The following is a 14460-nucleotide window of genomic DNA, read 5'->3' on the forward strand; positions in this document are numbered from 1 at the left end:
AACACAATTCATGATGTGATATAGCCCATTCGATTATGTGTACCCATTAACATGCATATTTATCTATAGGAGTTCATGAAGTGCTAACACTATCATGACATGATCAACTCTGATATTTATTATGCCATTTTATTTCACTGATTTAAAATGCTGTTCTCAATGAACTAACTTTCTTTCAAAGTATGATGGGACTCAAACATTCACAAATACTGTATATTAGTTTCTTTAAATTTCAGGACACAATTGGTCTAGGAGAATCAAGGCAAATAGCTCTGACATGCTCAGTGGGTGTACTGGTCTCCTTAACTACTTGCTTCCTAAACAAAGCTTCATTTTAAGTTAGTTGAGGCTGAAAAAGAGTCATATAAAATTTGGGCATAATAAAATACACAGTAAACTAGGAATGCTAAGAATTCCTTTCAAATACAATGAAAAATAGATTTTGCATAGAAGTTTGTACATTTAATTTGAGAGACAGATGGAAATCTAAAACTTATTTATTAAACTCTTTGTTTTTTATCTATTGTATGGGCCGGTAACTTTGTTGTTTAAAGACAAAGAAGGAAGACCCACTGGTCAGGATTTAGTAGCCATGATAAAATCCATAATGGTATGTGTGCACTGCCAGGTATTAGACTCTGAGCTACTGTGCTTTGGAACAGTAGCCTATTTAACATGATTCATCGCAGGCCTGTAAAAACATTTTGGGATTACTTGGGTTGGAATCATTTGCTTTAAGTATACAGATGCAGAGCTTCATTTACTGAATTACATAGTTTAGTTAAGGAGTCTGAGAAGTTCATCTTTTGGTTTAATCAGCTGATACTTCCATCCATCCATGACCACCATCCTGGGCCATTTTCCAGCCAGCAAATCACACACAGCAGCCCTGCTCAGCACAGTGAGAGCTGCTGGCAGTGGAGGTAGGAGCTGAGGCCAACGCTGAGGGACTGGGGTTCCCTTCCCTCTTCTCCTGAGGCCCACAGTGCCAGAACAGAGATGGCATCCAGTGCGTGTGAGGCAGGGGCGCACCCCCAGTCTGTGGAGCTCGGGCTGGGGACATTGGCTCTTGTTGATGCTGTGCAAACTGGTGGCTGAGCTTCTGCAGGCTGGTGGGGGGTGGGCCCAGGAGGAGGCAAGAGGAACTCACTGCCTCTCTCCTTCCAGAGCAGCCTTCCTGCTCTCCTCCAAGAGCGCAGAGCACTTGGGCTCAGTGTGACTGGGCCCAGCTGCTTTTCTCCAGAACTGAAGATGGTCTTTGCTAGTACATTCAACGGACCAGATAGAATCAAACAGAAATATTTAGCACTGTCAAATGGATGAATAAGGACAATAGCTATTTCTTTTGTTTTGCTTTGTTTTAGATAGGCTTTCTTTCACTCTTGCCTAGGCTGATCTGGAACTCACTCGGGCTAGCCTTGAATTCATAGCGATCCTCCTATCTCAGGGATTAAAGGTCTGAGCCACAATAGCTATTTTTGACACAGTTTGATCAAAAGTTAAATGCTGGTCTGTTCATCACAACAGTGAATGAGAAAGGTGTGTGTGAAATTTGTAGAATACTTTGAAGAACTTATCTCTGACACTATTATCTCTAGTTACACTTACTGGACCACGAAATCCTGGAGGGCCAATGTCCCCTTTCCATCCCTATATTGAAAAATAGTTACAAATTAGGAATGTGCAAATTCAAAAGTATTCTCCATAGTTAAAAAGCAAAATGCAAAGTAGAATAATAAATTAATATTGAAAGTCATGCCTTTTAGGCATAATGTACAAACAAAACTAAACAGACATTGTTTTTAATTATCTTCCTAAAGAGCCCTGTCTAGTCAGGAATCCCATCCACAAGGTTGGGAAGGAGGGGTTGTTACTCTGTCTGTTCCCCAGGTTTATTCTTCTCCCACTTCACCTTCACTGGATGTTCCCAGGCCTGGCATGGCCACCTTCTCACTCAGATTATAGCAAAACCAGGATGCGGTTGTGTTCACCGGCCAGTGTCCTAGCTGCACCGACCTCCTTTGCTTCAAGAGTGCATTACAGGGCTGGAGAGATGGCTTAGTGGTTAAGCACTTGCCTGTGAAGCCTAAGGACCCTGGTTCGAGGCTCGATTCCCCAGGACCCACGTAAGTCAGATGCTCAAGAGGGCGCACACATCTGGAATTTATTTGCAGTGGCTGGAGGCCCTGGTGTGCCCATTCTCTCTCTCTCTCTCTACCTCTCTCTCTCTCTCTCTCTCTCTGTTGCTCTCAAATAAATAAATTTTAAAAAAGAGTGCATTACAGAGCTCAACTAGGAGTGATATTACTAAAGGCCAAACCTTCAATGTGAACATATACCTCCATATGGGAAAGATCTCTGACTGTCTGCAGCACACTCACGCAGCATTGCCATGTTCATCATGACTTTTCAGCATGCATGGCTGAGGCTGAGGACAAGGGCCCAGCCTACACTTAAACCTCAAATGACCAGATGCATCCTGCCACTGTAGGGCTTTTTCAGTTCCTTCCTTGTAACAAGCTGAACAGCACCAGAGAGTCTTGAGGCACCCAGCTTTGATCACATAGAGCAGCTTCATTATATGTTCCTAGCAACATTTCTCCTTGCTTTTTTTTTGTTTATTTTTTAGAGAGAGAGAGAGAATGGGTGCACCAAGGCCTCCAGCCACTGCAAATGAACTCCAGATGCATATGCCCCCTGTGCATCTGGCTAACATGGGTCCTGGGGAATCGAGCCTTGAACTGGAGTCCTCAGGCTTCACAGGCAAGCGCTTAACCGCTAAGCCATCTCTCCAGCCCTCTCCTTGCTTTCTAATAAAATATATTGCTATTTTAATGAAGTCTGTGATTGCAATTCCTTGTTCTTGGGAAGGAAGGAAACTGCTCAACCAGTTAAAAAGGACTAAAGATGAAATGACCGGGAGAAAATTACCTTAATGCCATCTTCACCCATTAACCCAGGAAGACCCCTGTTGCCCTTTGCTCCCTAAAGAAACAACAAAAAAAGGGAATGATCAAAAGACATAAATCAGTTGCTTCTGTACGATGCATGGGGAATCTGACTTTAAAAAATTTTATTTATCTTTAAAATTGACACATAGTAGTTACAAGAATCATATTGATTGTGAGATTCATAATCACATTGTATGTTAAGTGAAATAAGCCAGGCACAGAAAAGCAAATACTGCTCAATATTTTCAGATGTGGTATCTAAAGAAACCTATCTCTTAGAAGAGAGAATAGATGCCAGAGGCTGGAGGGGTGGTGGGTGGTAGGGACAAAAAGAGGTCGGACAATGGTAATAAAGGTACTTTTACTTGGTAGAATGGTTTCATTGAAAAATGCCAGGAGTCAACAATAATGTGTTGTCGACTTCAAAATAGCTTAATGTACTGTTCTCTAGATTCATCCACATTAAGTTATAATGTGTTCGTCTCTCCTCTCTCCACGGTGATCATGAATGTTTATAATTCTCAAATACAGCTACTGGTGACTCTCAAAAGTCCTCCATCTGGTATCACTGCCATTTTCACCATGTCAACAAGCCATGTCAAGTATTTACCTTGGTTCCAGGGAAGCCAGGTGCACCATCTTTCCCAGGTTTGCCCTAAAACAGAAACAGGAAAGTTAATGAATCTGTTATAATCACATCTTGATCTCAAGTAAAAAAAAGCCTGAGTGACGTTCCTTTCCACTGAATAGGCAGTGAGCATTTCTTGACAGTCCGAATGGTATGTCAGAGCACAAGGAAGGGAGAGAGGGAGCTCAGCCTTTACTAGAGTCCATGCTGTCCGTCCTAAGTTTAGAAGGACATCAGGGAAGCACTGAGCAGAGAAGTGAATTAAGAAATGTGGAAAGAAGGAAGTCTTCACAATTTATTAATTTGAATTGTAAAGTTTTGTAACCCTAGCTATTTATGTATGTATGTATGTATATATATATACATATATGTATATATGTATATACACATATATATGTTTGTGTGTGTGCATACATACATCATATTGAGGCATCTGAACACACATGGCTTTCAGATGAAATATTATGATATGTACCCCCTTTTGTTAATTAAGATATGTACCCTTTGTAATAAAGTTAAAGCATGCAAGATGAAAATTTTTCCTTAGGGAAAACACCCACTTTTCCTCCCAGTGTATACTTTTAGGGTTTTTACACAATGTGCATAATGAAATCTGTCCAAACGCAGCTGGGTGGGGAAGTTCTCAGTGCCCCACTTCTGGCCACACTATTCTCCATTTCCTTTGGAAAGCTACTCTGGGTGGCTCTGGCAGAGGTGGCAATTCCTTGCCCATCAGCTGGCCAATCATAGACCTTTTTCCCTGGATACAGTCATTGTTCTAGAATGAGAGATATGACCAAGCTGGTCAATTAGATAAGGTCTTTGGAATTTTCTGTAGAGACAGTGGGAGAAAGATTCATTCTCTCTCCTCAGAACCCTTCAGCCTGAAACTCTGCGGCTGGGCCTCTCTTTCTGCCCTCATATGGAAGAACATAGTATGCTGGAGGATGGAATGTCATGATATACAGAGAGGAAGAAGTAGGGGTGCAAATCCTGCCTCTTGTTGCAGGCTCTGAAGTCCGCAAAGCCTGTTTTAGTCTTGAACGTCTCAGATAGTTGACACAAACCCCCAACTATCACAACTTAAAAGATGACTCTCTTTGACTTCAGCTAGTTGGAGTTGGGCGTCTCATTCTGCAACCCAGACTCCTAGGCTCTACCCAATGCCGGCTGTGTGTGCTGCTGAGTTTCCACTTTACCCGAGGGCCAGGCTCTCCACGGGCGCCCTTTTCAGATCCATATGAGTCTCCAGGTGGCCCCTGTGTGATTAGAGGCATGAAACACTTTAGAAATAGATTTTTTTTTTCAACATGGATTTTTAAAAATTAATCTGTCCCTTCTAGCTTCCATATTTAAATTAAACAATCTAAAAGAGCAATCTTACTCCTGAGTATTCATTTTAAAACATGTTAAAGCGCAGGTGATGAAGCTAAGGCAGATGCATAAACCAGCGCAAGGATTAAGGTAGAAATGTCCCCGGCATAATTCTAGCACATTCGTGACCTCTGTGGCCAGGTGTTACACGTTTTAGTTAACGTAAAGACTTACAGGTTGAGCACACATCAAAGCATCTACTGAGGTTCTGTTTTCTGGGTCACAGGGACGACATGACTGTGAGTGACCTACCGGAGGCCCAGGAGGTCCGGATTCGCCCATCTCTCCCTTGTCGCCCTTCTCTCCCTTGAGATCCTGCCACAAGAACAATTCAAGGTCACTATCACAAACCAACCAGACAAGGTTATACTGGTTACATTTGGAAAAGTCCTCTGCCCATTAAGACTGAACTTACAAACTACTACTGTGCCTCATGATAACACAGCCCCAATGCTCTCCCTGTTTCTTACATTTTTTTTGAGATAAACTACATGAGACTAGTTATTGAATGCAATTTTTCTACATGTGTGCATGTGTGGTGCACATTTGTATGTATATATTCACATGTATGCAGGTGCATGTGTGTACATGCATGTGGCAGCCATAGGGAAATCTTGGGTGTCAGGAAAGCTGCCTAACTTTTCCTGAGACAGCATCTCTCATTGGCCTGCAGCTTGCCAGTGAGGCAAGACTGAGTAGCCGGGGAGTGCCCGGGCTCTTCCTGTCGCTGCCTTCCCAGCACTGGGCTGAAAGGCCCATGCCACCACTCTGGCTGTTTTACACGGGCTCCAGGGATCGAACTTGGGTCCTCTTGCTTATAAGACAAGCCCTTTGCTGACTGAGCCACCTCCTCAGCCTCCGTGTCAGCTTCCTAGAGATACGTCCAGACATATTTAATGTGTCTTACTTTCATTTCTAACACATTGAAATTACTTTCTTTAGAATCTAAAATTTTTTGCATAAATTCTAGAATGATGCTTTGATTCAGGTTTGAGCCACCATTACATTTTTTTAATTATATTTTCTCCCCGATGTTTATCTTTCATTGAGGGCACTATGTTTCTCAAATTCAATTACATTTTTCAGGCTACATCTCTCAATGTAGATTTTGTACAAATGTATCATTTTTCAGACAATGAAAATTTATAATTTATTAATTTAATTTTTGCGGATAGACTGAAAATGTCAGTTATTTCCCTCAGAACGTTTTGTTCAGGTTAAATTTCACCATTTTTTCGAACTCTTTTTAGTTATGTTTTAATCATTCATTTTAGAGAGGTGGATATTATGGCTATAGGGTTTCTTTCTAGTGTAATGAAAAAGTTCAGAATTGACCGTTGCAATGGCTACCCAACTCAGTGAACATTTAAAAGCTACTGAATTTAACACAAAATGAGTGAATATTATGACATGTAAATTATATCACAATAAAGCTGTTCAATTAGTTATAATTAAAATCCACAAAATATTGGGCTGGAGAGATGGCTTAGCAGTTAAGCGCTTTCCTGTAAAGCCTAAGGACCCTGGTTCGAGGCTCAATTCCCCCAGGACCCACATTAGCCAGATGCACAAGGGGGTGCACATGTCTGGAGTTCGTTTGCAGTGGCTGGAGGCCTGGCACGCCCATTCTCTCTCTCTCTCTCTCTGCCTCTTTCTCTCTCTGTCTGTCACTCTCAAATAAATAAATAAATTAATTAATTCCACAAAATATATACCTGAAAATGAATATTTCACAGTATTTAAATCATGTCCCCATTAAGCTATTATTTCAAAAGCAAGTAACTACAAGTTTCAACAAAAACAAGGGTGGTTTGGATTTCTTAGTTAACCCACAATAAAATTTCTAGGTATCCTGTGAGTTCCTCATGCTCCAGACTTTCGAGGGTCAGTCTAGCGGCTGGATTGCGCGTGATCCTGCCCATGCATCTCTAAGCGTCCATGTCAGCTCCATGTCCTGGTCCTCTTAGCCCTCCCTCCAGAGGATGAAAACCTGTGTCATGACAACACGACAAGGAACAGCCTAGTGCTCGGGGGAGAGCTGGGTACGGTAGTGTCTGTAGAGGGACAGTGGTGGGACATGGATCTCCCATTGGTGGAAATCCTCTTCTGTGCTTGTCATTGGGTCATTGCCAACCAATGGGATCAGAGCCACACTCTGCCCTGGACAGTGAGAGGCGACCAGAAGGAAGAGTGAAGCAATGAGGTTCAGGTTTTGAAGTCACATGCCTCAGATTCCCCACCAACCATTTCTGTCTTGGGCTGGGAGGGAGGAGTAAAGCCCAGGGGCTCAGGCAGGGCGGTGGTTTCAGCAGGGCGCACGCCGAGGAGCCAAGGGCTCACTAACGCCTCCTCCAAGCCAGAGGCCCACGGAGCCGCAGCATTACCGTTCTGTTCTCTGGGCCAGTGAGCGTCACAGTAACTGTCCCTGGAGGTCCTGGGGGTCCTGTCAGGCCTTTCGTACCCTAAAGACAAATACACCGATGAATGAGAATTTCAGGAACATGGCCAGCACTCCAAGTTACTGTCTGAAGGATCTGCTTTTCTGCCTGCGTCTTATGCAAGGAAGCACAGCCAATGAGGACGCATTGACTTCAACTTGACCCGTGAGAAGCAACAGCCCAATGAACTTGGAGGCACCTGACACGTCTTCCAACCAACAAGCCACAGCGTTTCAGGTACCTGCTCTCCTTTTTGTCCTATCACGTTGTCACCCATGTGACCCTGTAAGAAAACATGAAATGACATGTTTCATCAACAGAGGGACGAATAATCTGAATCCATTAAAGCTCTAATATGTATAACTGAACGCTTATATTTTAGTTTTAAGTTTTGAATTGTAAATGCTATTTTTAAAGTAAGGCAGCACTATGTTTCATTTAAAGGTGGAGACTTTGAGGCTCAGAAAATTCAAGAAACTTGCTAAATGTGATGAATGGGTTTATGTAGGCTAGGTTAGCCTCTGTGCATGATTGTGCGGGAGTGTCTTGACTAGGTTAATTAAGGAGGAAGACCCACTTTCAGTGTGGGGGCCACCATTCCACGGGTTGGGGTCCTGTACTGTGTGAAAAGGAGAGAGCTGGCGGAGTGGCAGCCTCGTCACGTCTGCTCTGAGCGTGGCCGGCTCCAGCCCGCAGCTGTGCCTTTCCCGCCGCGATGGACTGTCGCCTGGACAGCAAGCGCCGTCATTTATTGACGTATGTTCAGGAGCATTTTGCAAAGCGGTCCACTGCAGAAACGGATAGGTCAGAGCACTGTGTGGTGACTGGGACCATCAGGAATAGGAAGCATATGGATTAGGAATCCTTGCCATTCCCCTTCCCAGAGAGCAAGTCTGCAATGCTCCGCATGTGGGTTAAGTTGTTGACGAGCAGGGAGGCGGAGGGAAGAGCTTCTGTCTGGTCTCCTTCTTGCCCAGACCCCTCTGAATTCCAAACAAGTGCTCAGTGACCAACATAGAGAAGCAGGCTTGGCTTTTGGAATGGCTAGGGTCCTCTGACAGCTTAACATAGGAAATGGGACTTACCTTCAGTCCTCTAGGTCCCATAGGGCCTGGAAAGCCCTAAAAAAAGCCATAGATAAAAACTTATAGCACCAAACATACTTATTGAGAAAACTTTTTTTTTTGCTATAACTAACTTATACATTTAAAATATATAAATATATAAATGCATTTAAAAATATATAAATATATAAATAAGTTAAAAATATATAAATACATTAAAAATATATGAATATATAAACAGCAATGACATTATACTCACAAAAAATCCTGGAGGACCTGATGGGCCCATAGGCCCTGGAAAACCTGGAGGGCCTGGAAAGCCCTGGAAGTTAAGAAAAGAATAAGTTTATATGTACTTCTTACCTAAGGACAAAGTCTGTTAGTTAGATACATTAACACATTTCATTTTATTTATTTATTTATTTATTTATTTATTTATTTTGGTTTTTTATGAGGTAGGGTCTCATTTTAGCTCAGGCTGACCTGGAACTCTCTATGCAGTCTCAGGGTGGCCTCGAACTCACAGTGATCCTCCTACCTCTGCCTCCCGAGTGCTGGGATTAAAGGCGTGTGCCACCACGCCCGGCTTTCATTAACACATTTTAATAAATTCTTTAGCAGAGCTCACTTGGTAAGCTAGCTAACTCTGTAAGGTAGTTGGTAAAGGTAGCTCAATCTTGCAAGCACAAGGAAGTGTGTTTGACGCCAGGACCCACAGAGATCCTGAGAATAGTCGCACAGGCCTCTCATCTCAGCCTTAGGGAGGTGGGGCTCTAGGAGGTCCCTGGAGCGCACTGGCAGTCAGTCTAGCCTACCTGGAGAACTCCAGGCAGTGAGAGACCTTGTCTTAAAGAAGAGAATGACAGGGATGGTTGTCATCTGGCGTGCACGCGCGCACACACACACACACACACACACACACACACACTCATACCCCCGCATGAACATGCACACACACACCAACATATGCTGCAAACACAGACATGTGCAACTCCTGCCCCGCCCCACAGAACTTAAGAGCCTCATGCCTCCCGTCCAGGTGACTACCGCTGACTATTGTGCCCAAAGCGTGTCGCTGCAGGGTCACAGCTGCAGGCCTCCCTGCAGCTACTATCCACAGGAGAGTCGCAGTGCGCCTTCCCCACCTCCTCTCTCCTCCCTCCCTGTTTGGAGACCAGCATGTTGCTCAGGGTCCCCCTCTGCCTAGAATCCCTCTCCCCAGGTACATGTAAGGTTTGCTTTCTCACTTCATGCACCTGGCCTCCTTCCCATAAGGTATCTCTGCCTGTCCCAAATCAGAGCCTTCCCTTCATCCCAGACGCTTCCTGTCTCTCTTCTGTACATCATTTTGTTTCTTAGCATTCACCACTGTGCAACACGTTGTAGAGAGCTTGATACTCAGTGTTGACTCCATGAGGCTGAGAAGTTTTCAAGACTATTTCTCTTTGGCTCATGTGGGGCCATGTTGTATTCTCAACAGCACCCCACTGCGTGAGCAGCATCTGAGAAATAGTTCTTACTTGAACGGATGAGCTGTCTTTAGCCTGGCACAGTGAGAACTCCACAGATGACACTGAATTCAGGACACCTGGACTGCCTGCCTTCAGCACTGCGATGTCAAAGGGCCCCTAAGCCGAGGAGAGAACTACGCTCCTCTGCGACTTGTCCCAGAACACCCTGCTGGCTCCCAGTAGCACGTGTTCAGCTCCTTGCTCCACTGCTCAGCTCAGATCACGTGGTCTGGTTCACTATGGGAAGTTGTGATCTTAGCCTCAGAACAAAGTCTAACTCATTGGAGCAAATCTCCATCCAGGTATTCCATACTTAGTTTTGAATTAAATGAAAATACTTCTCATTCATTAGCCTGAAGTTAGTACCTGCAGTTGATGTTTGCCAAAGGAACCTTTTCAATCACAAAGCAAAGCACACCCTCAGATAGATGTGTCTCATTGGAGGCACTCCAGCTAACCTCTAGGCTATATGCAGATAGACCAGAGAAGCAAGCTAGCCAAGATGCAAGGAAGACACTTACATATATTTCAACCAAGCTGTTTTATTTAATACCATGCCAAGATTGAAACAGGGCTGCTATTTAACTAGGTTTTAGGTGGTAGTCAACGCACAATTCAAATCATCTTTTTTGTTTGTTTGTTTCTCGAGGTAGGGTCTCACTCTAGCGCAGGCTGACCTGGAATTCACTATGTAGTCTGAGGATGGCCTTGCACCCACAGCGATCCTCCCACCTCTGCCTCCCAAATGCTGGGATTAAAGGCGTGCGCCACCACGCCCTGCTTTCATCTTTGATTTTAACAAACAAGAGTCAGTGGAATTCCCCTGAAGACTCCTTATGGTTGGGAAAGATGGGTCACTGCGATTTAAGAAGACAGTAGAAGACACAGTTGTCTCAGTGTCGTGTCTTTCTTCTTACACGGTAAATGGCACTGAAACATGGCAGACAGAGAAACAGGGAGAAAAGAAGGGGAGCGAGGACACACATATGCAGGGAGAGAGAGAGAGAGAGAGAGAGAGAGAGAGAGAGAGAGAGAGAGAGAGAGAGAGGGAGGAAGGAAGGAGACACTGGGCCCATTGGCAGCCTCAGATCACGTTACCTGGAATCCCGGAGCCCCTGGCGGCCCAGGATCACCTTTCCCATCGAGGTCTCTGTCTCCTCCATGAGCAGGGACACCCTTGAAACAGAGAATTCCATCAAACCTAATTAATTTTACATTTTCACCCCCCCCCCACCGTGAATACTTACTGAAGGTCATGCTGCTTTAAAGGTAAGTGTGCTGGGAGTGGATATACATACTTAGGGAAATGTTTTAGGATTTCTTATTAGGAGTTTAATTTTGTTGATGCCTTTTCTGTATCTGACGTGATCTAGTGTCTTTTTACTTTTATTTTGTGAGTGCAGTAGGTTACAATTTTAAATGTTTGTTTTGAGGCAGGGTCTCCCTCTAGCCCAAGTTGACCTTGAACTCACTATGCAGCCCCAGGTCTGTTTTAGGATTTTGTAGTCATTCCATTTTGTGGAATTCAAAGCCCTTTCGTGTGCTAAAACTGACAACTTACTGTGGTAGGAAGGAAGACACTGAAGATTCTAATATATTAAAATGTGTGACAATTCCTAACTTAGAACATGGGGCACAGAGATGGTATGAATCCTCTTCTCTAATCCCTAGTTCCTTAAAACATGACAGAACCCCTACCCCTGAGGCCTGTTCGTAACAAGAGCCAGAAGCAGTTGCCCAGTAGGAATAAATGTCATGTTCAAAGTTTTATGGTGTTTGAATTGATAAAGCCGGGGTTATGAAATTGATTTGTAATGGCTTATATTTCATTATTTCATAAAGTCCTTTTCATATACGCACTTAGAGGTTTTCAGTGGTGGTAGTCCACAGATGATTTACCTTTTGCCCTTTCAATCCAGCAGGACCCTAGGAAAGAAGCAGCCTATTAGCAATTGGAGACAAATCAAACGTACCCTTAACTCAGATGCACAAGGGGCGCATGCGTCCAGAGTTCCTTTGCAGTGGCGAGAGGCCCTGACACTCCTACTTGGTTCTCCTTCCCTATTTTACCTCCTGCATGAGAGACTAAAAATATATATACTTAAAGCCAGACAGCAGTACAGACATTTTAAAATAGACTTAGATAAGTAACTAACTGGCTAACATGCTGACCTCTACTTCTGTAAACCTTGCTTGCTTGCTTAACTGCAGCACCCCCCACCCCCACACACACAGACTTCAGACTTCTGGGAAGCCCCTACCCCAGAACCCTTCAGAAATACCTAACCGCAGGACATCTGGCATCTTGCAAAAGATAAGAGTCTGCAAACAAGATATCTGCTGACCAGAGGTCTGGAGACAAGAGTTAAGCAAGTAACCAAAAATGTCCTGGTGTGCGGCCCCTTAGAACCAATCATGGAACCATTCCCCTACTTTGTTCAGATCCCTATAAAAAACCTGCCCCCCTGCTGCTCAGGGCTCTTGTGCAGATCCACTGCGTTGGTGAAGTCAAGAGTCCGAGCTTAAGCCCAAAATAAAGCTCCTTGCCCTTGCGTACGCGTTTGATTCTCCTTGGTGGTCACTGGGGGCGCTGAGAACTGGGCGTAACACTGCCCTCACTGTGTGCTCCTGCAGGCTCTCAACATGCTCAGATTCCTCCATTTCAATGAACTGACAATCTTCCCTTCATCTTCTGCCTCCCTCCAATGTAACCTCTTTTTCTTCTCACCTGCATGCTCCCCATGACCCCCACCCCCCGCCAGGAGCAGCTCTGCCCCAGCCCCTCTTATTAAGGTCTCCATTACTTGCTCAGGTCATCAAGGACTTCATGTTACTGAAACCAAAGCCCTCCCCATCCTGGGCTTCTAGACTGTCCCACCTGGCTACTGAAGCATACTTCCTTAGCTACTACAGCCTTCCTGCCGGTCAAGCTCATTCCTCCTGCCTAGAAGTTCCACGCGGAGTGAAGTCTGGCTCTAAGTCCCCATTCTCTTTAACCTCACCCGTTGAGAAGTTAGAAGCCCGACCTCTGACCCTCAACTCTGAACAAATCTGCCAACCATGCATTGTTATATGATACGTCAAGAGCAAAATAAAGTCTAACCTTGAGCCCATGATGCAGGTGTTCATTCATTCATTTTCTTAGCTAAATGTTTGTTTTTGGCAGCCCCAGCATTTCTAAGGTCAGGAGAGAGATCTGTGTACATGAGTCCACATTCTTTCAGCCAGTGATGGGAAGTTAGACATACATACTTACTGGGATCCCTGAATAGCCCGGTGTCCCTGGCATGCCTGGAAATCCTTGTTCACCCTGCAAGACATGGAGTATTCATCAGAGTTCTTAGCTGTCCTAGAACACTCTATGTAGATGGCTATCTCCATTTCTCTCCTTCAGATCAGCAGAGGCAATCTAGGCTAACTAACTGACATTCCTTTCAGCTCCTGGGTCATAAGGATGGAGGCCAGAAAACCATTATCTTAATTGAAACAGGATCAGAACCTACTGTTTCTCAAATTGTGCATAAATGGCAATCTAATTGTGCCAAGAACTTTTTAATTGCTGCTTCCTCGAAACTTTAGTAATTAGTTCACTCATGGCCACCATTCTGGGGCAGTGAAGGGATCCGTTAGGACACAAAGGAGGTGAGTGGACCCAGAAGAGCCCGAGCTTCCTTTCCAAGGCACGTATGTTACCCTCAAGGATTCATGTTCACAACCTCAGGCAAGCAGCCGGTGTGCCTCCTGCTGATGCCCTGTGGGAGAAGCTGGGTGAGCTTCTCCAAGTCCATAAGTACGCAAGGCATAGGAAGAAAGAAAATGAGGCTCCAATCCATGCTGTTCATCAGACCTAAAATAATGTTCAGTGAAACCTGCTTCTGTCTCGCTGGTGCTTTGCTTTGCTCTCTTCCCTCCGCAGAGCCTGTGTTGATCGTCGTGTCCAGGCGGCGCCTACCTTAGAGCCGCTGCACCCTGGTAAGCCAGCAGGTCCGCAAGGCCCAGGCTTCCCCGGGACGCCCTGAAAGGAGAGCAGGCGTCAGAGGCAAAGACTGAGACAGAGACACAGGCTCAAGGCCCAGGACCCACACAGCAACCAGGACTCCAGGCAATGATGGTAATTTGTTAACGGTTGTGAAAAATAACAAATTTAAATTGTGGCTTTTAGATACAATTTAATACAAAGAACAAAACAAGCTAACAATTATCAAATGAGTCATGGTTAGTTTGAATAGAAACTTTTACAAAAAATAAAACAGTGAAAACCTTCCTATATAAAATGAAGTCCCTTAAAGCTGTGGTGAAAGGAAGGAAAATGAAGAGATGTGTGTATGCTGAGGTGAACAATCTCATTATGTTTCCACTACAAAGCAGAGTCCACTTATTCTGTTCCCTCTACTCTACTGAGTTTTGCTCATAATTCAGGAAATGGAATCTGGTTCACGGGTCATGCAGCTCCCCTCTCTGACCTGCTGCTCATGTCACCGTAGAACTGAAGGA

The 14460-nt window shown here is 44.4% G+C and overlaps 1 protein-coding gene across 1 annotated transcript in view; it reads right to left on the reverse strand.

The window, feature by feature from the left end:
* Col4a3 (collagen type IV alpha 3 chain) overlaps nucleotides 1-14460 on the reverse strand; it is a 154172-nt gene that overhangs the window by 64283 nt on the left and 75429 nt on the right. Inside the window, exons 6-18 of the mRNA XM_045146849.1 lie at nucleotides 13919-13981; nucleotides 13223-13276; nucleotides 11866-11892; nucleotides 11065-11142; nucleotides 8715-8777; nucleotides 8477-8512; nucleotides 7633-7674; nucleotides 7338-7415; nucleotides 5206-5268; nucleotides 4779-4838; nucleotides 3562-3606; nucleotides 2932-2985; nucleotides 1609-1650 (exon numbers count right to left, since the gene is read on the reverse strand). Of these exons, the coding sequence (XP_045002784.1) occupies nucleotides 1609-1650; nucleotides 2932-2985; nucleotides 3562-3606; nucleotides 4779-4838; nucleotides 5206-5268; nucleotides 7338-7415; nucleotides 7633-7674; nucleotides 8477-8512; nucleotides 8715-8777; nucleotides 11065-11142; nucleotides 11866-11892; nucleotides 13223-13276; nucleotides 13919-13981 (705 nt within the window). The remainder of the gene's footprint in view (nucleotides 1-1608; nucleotides 1651-2931; nucleotides 2986-3561; nucleotides 3607-4778; nucleotides 4839-5205; nucleotides 5269-7337; nucleotides 7416-7632; nucleotides 7675-8476; nucleotides 8513-8714; nucleotides 8778-11064; nucleotides 11143-11865; nucleotides 11893-13222; nucleotides 13277-13918; nucleotides 13982-14460) is intronic.

The sequence above is a fragment of the Jaculus jaculus genome, chromosome 4 (genome assembly GCF_020740685.1).
Source record: "Jaculus jaculus isolate mJacJac1 chromosome 4, mJacJac1.mat.Y.cur, whole genome shotgun sequence".
NCBI classification, from domain to species: Eukaryota; Metazoa; Chordata; class Mammalia; order Rodentia; family Dipodidae; genus Jaculus; species Jaculus jaculus.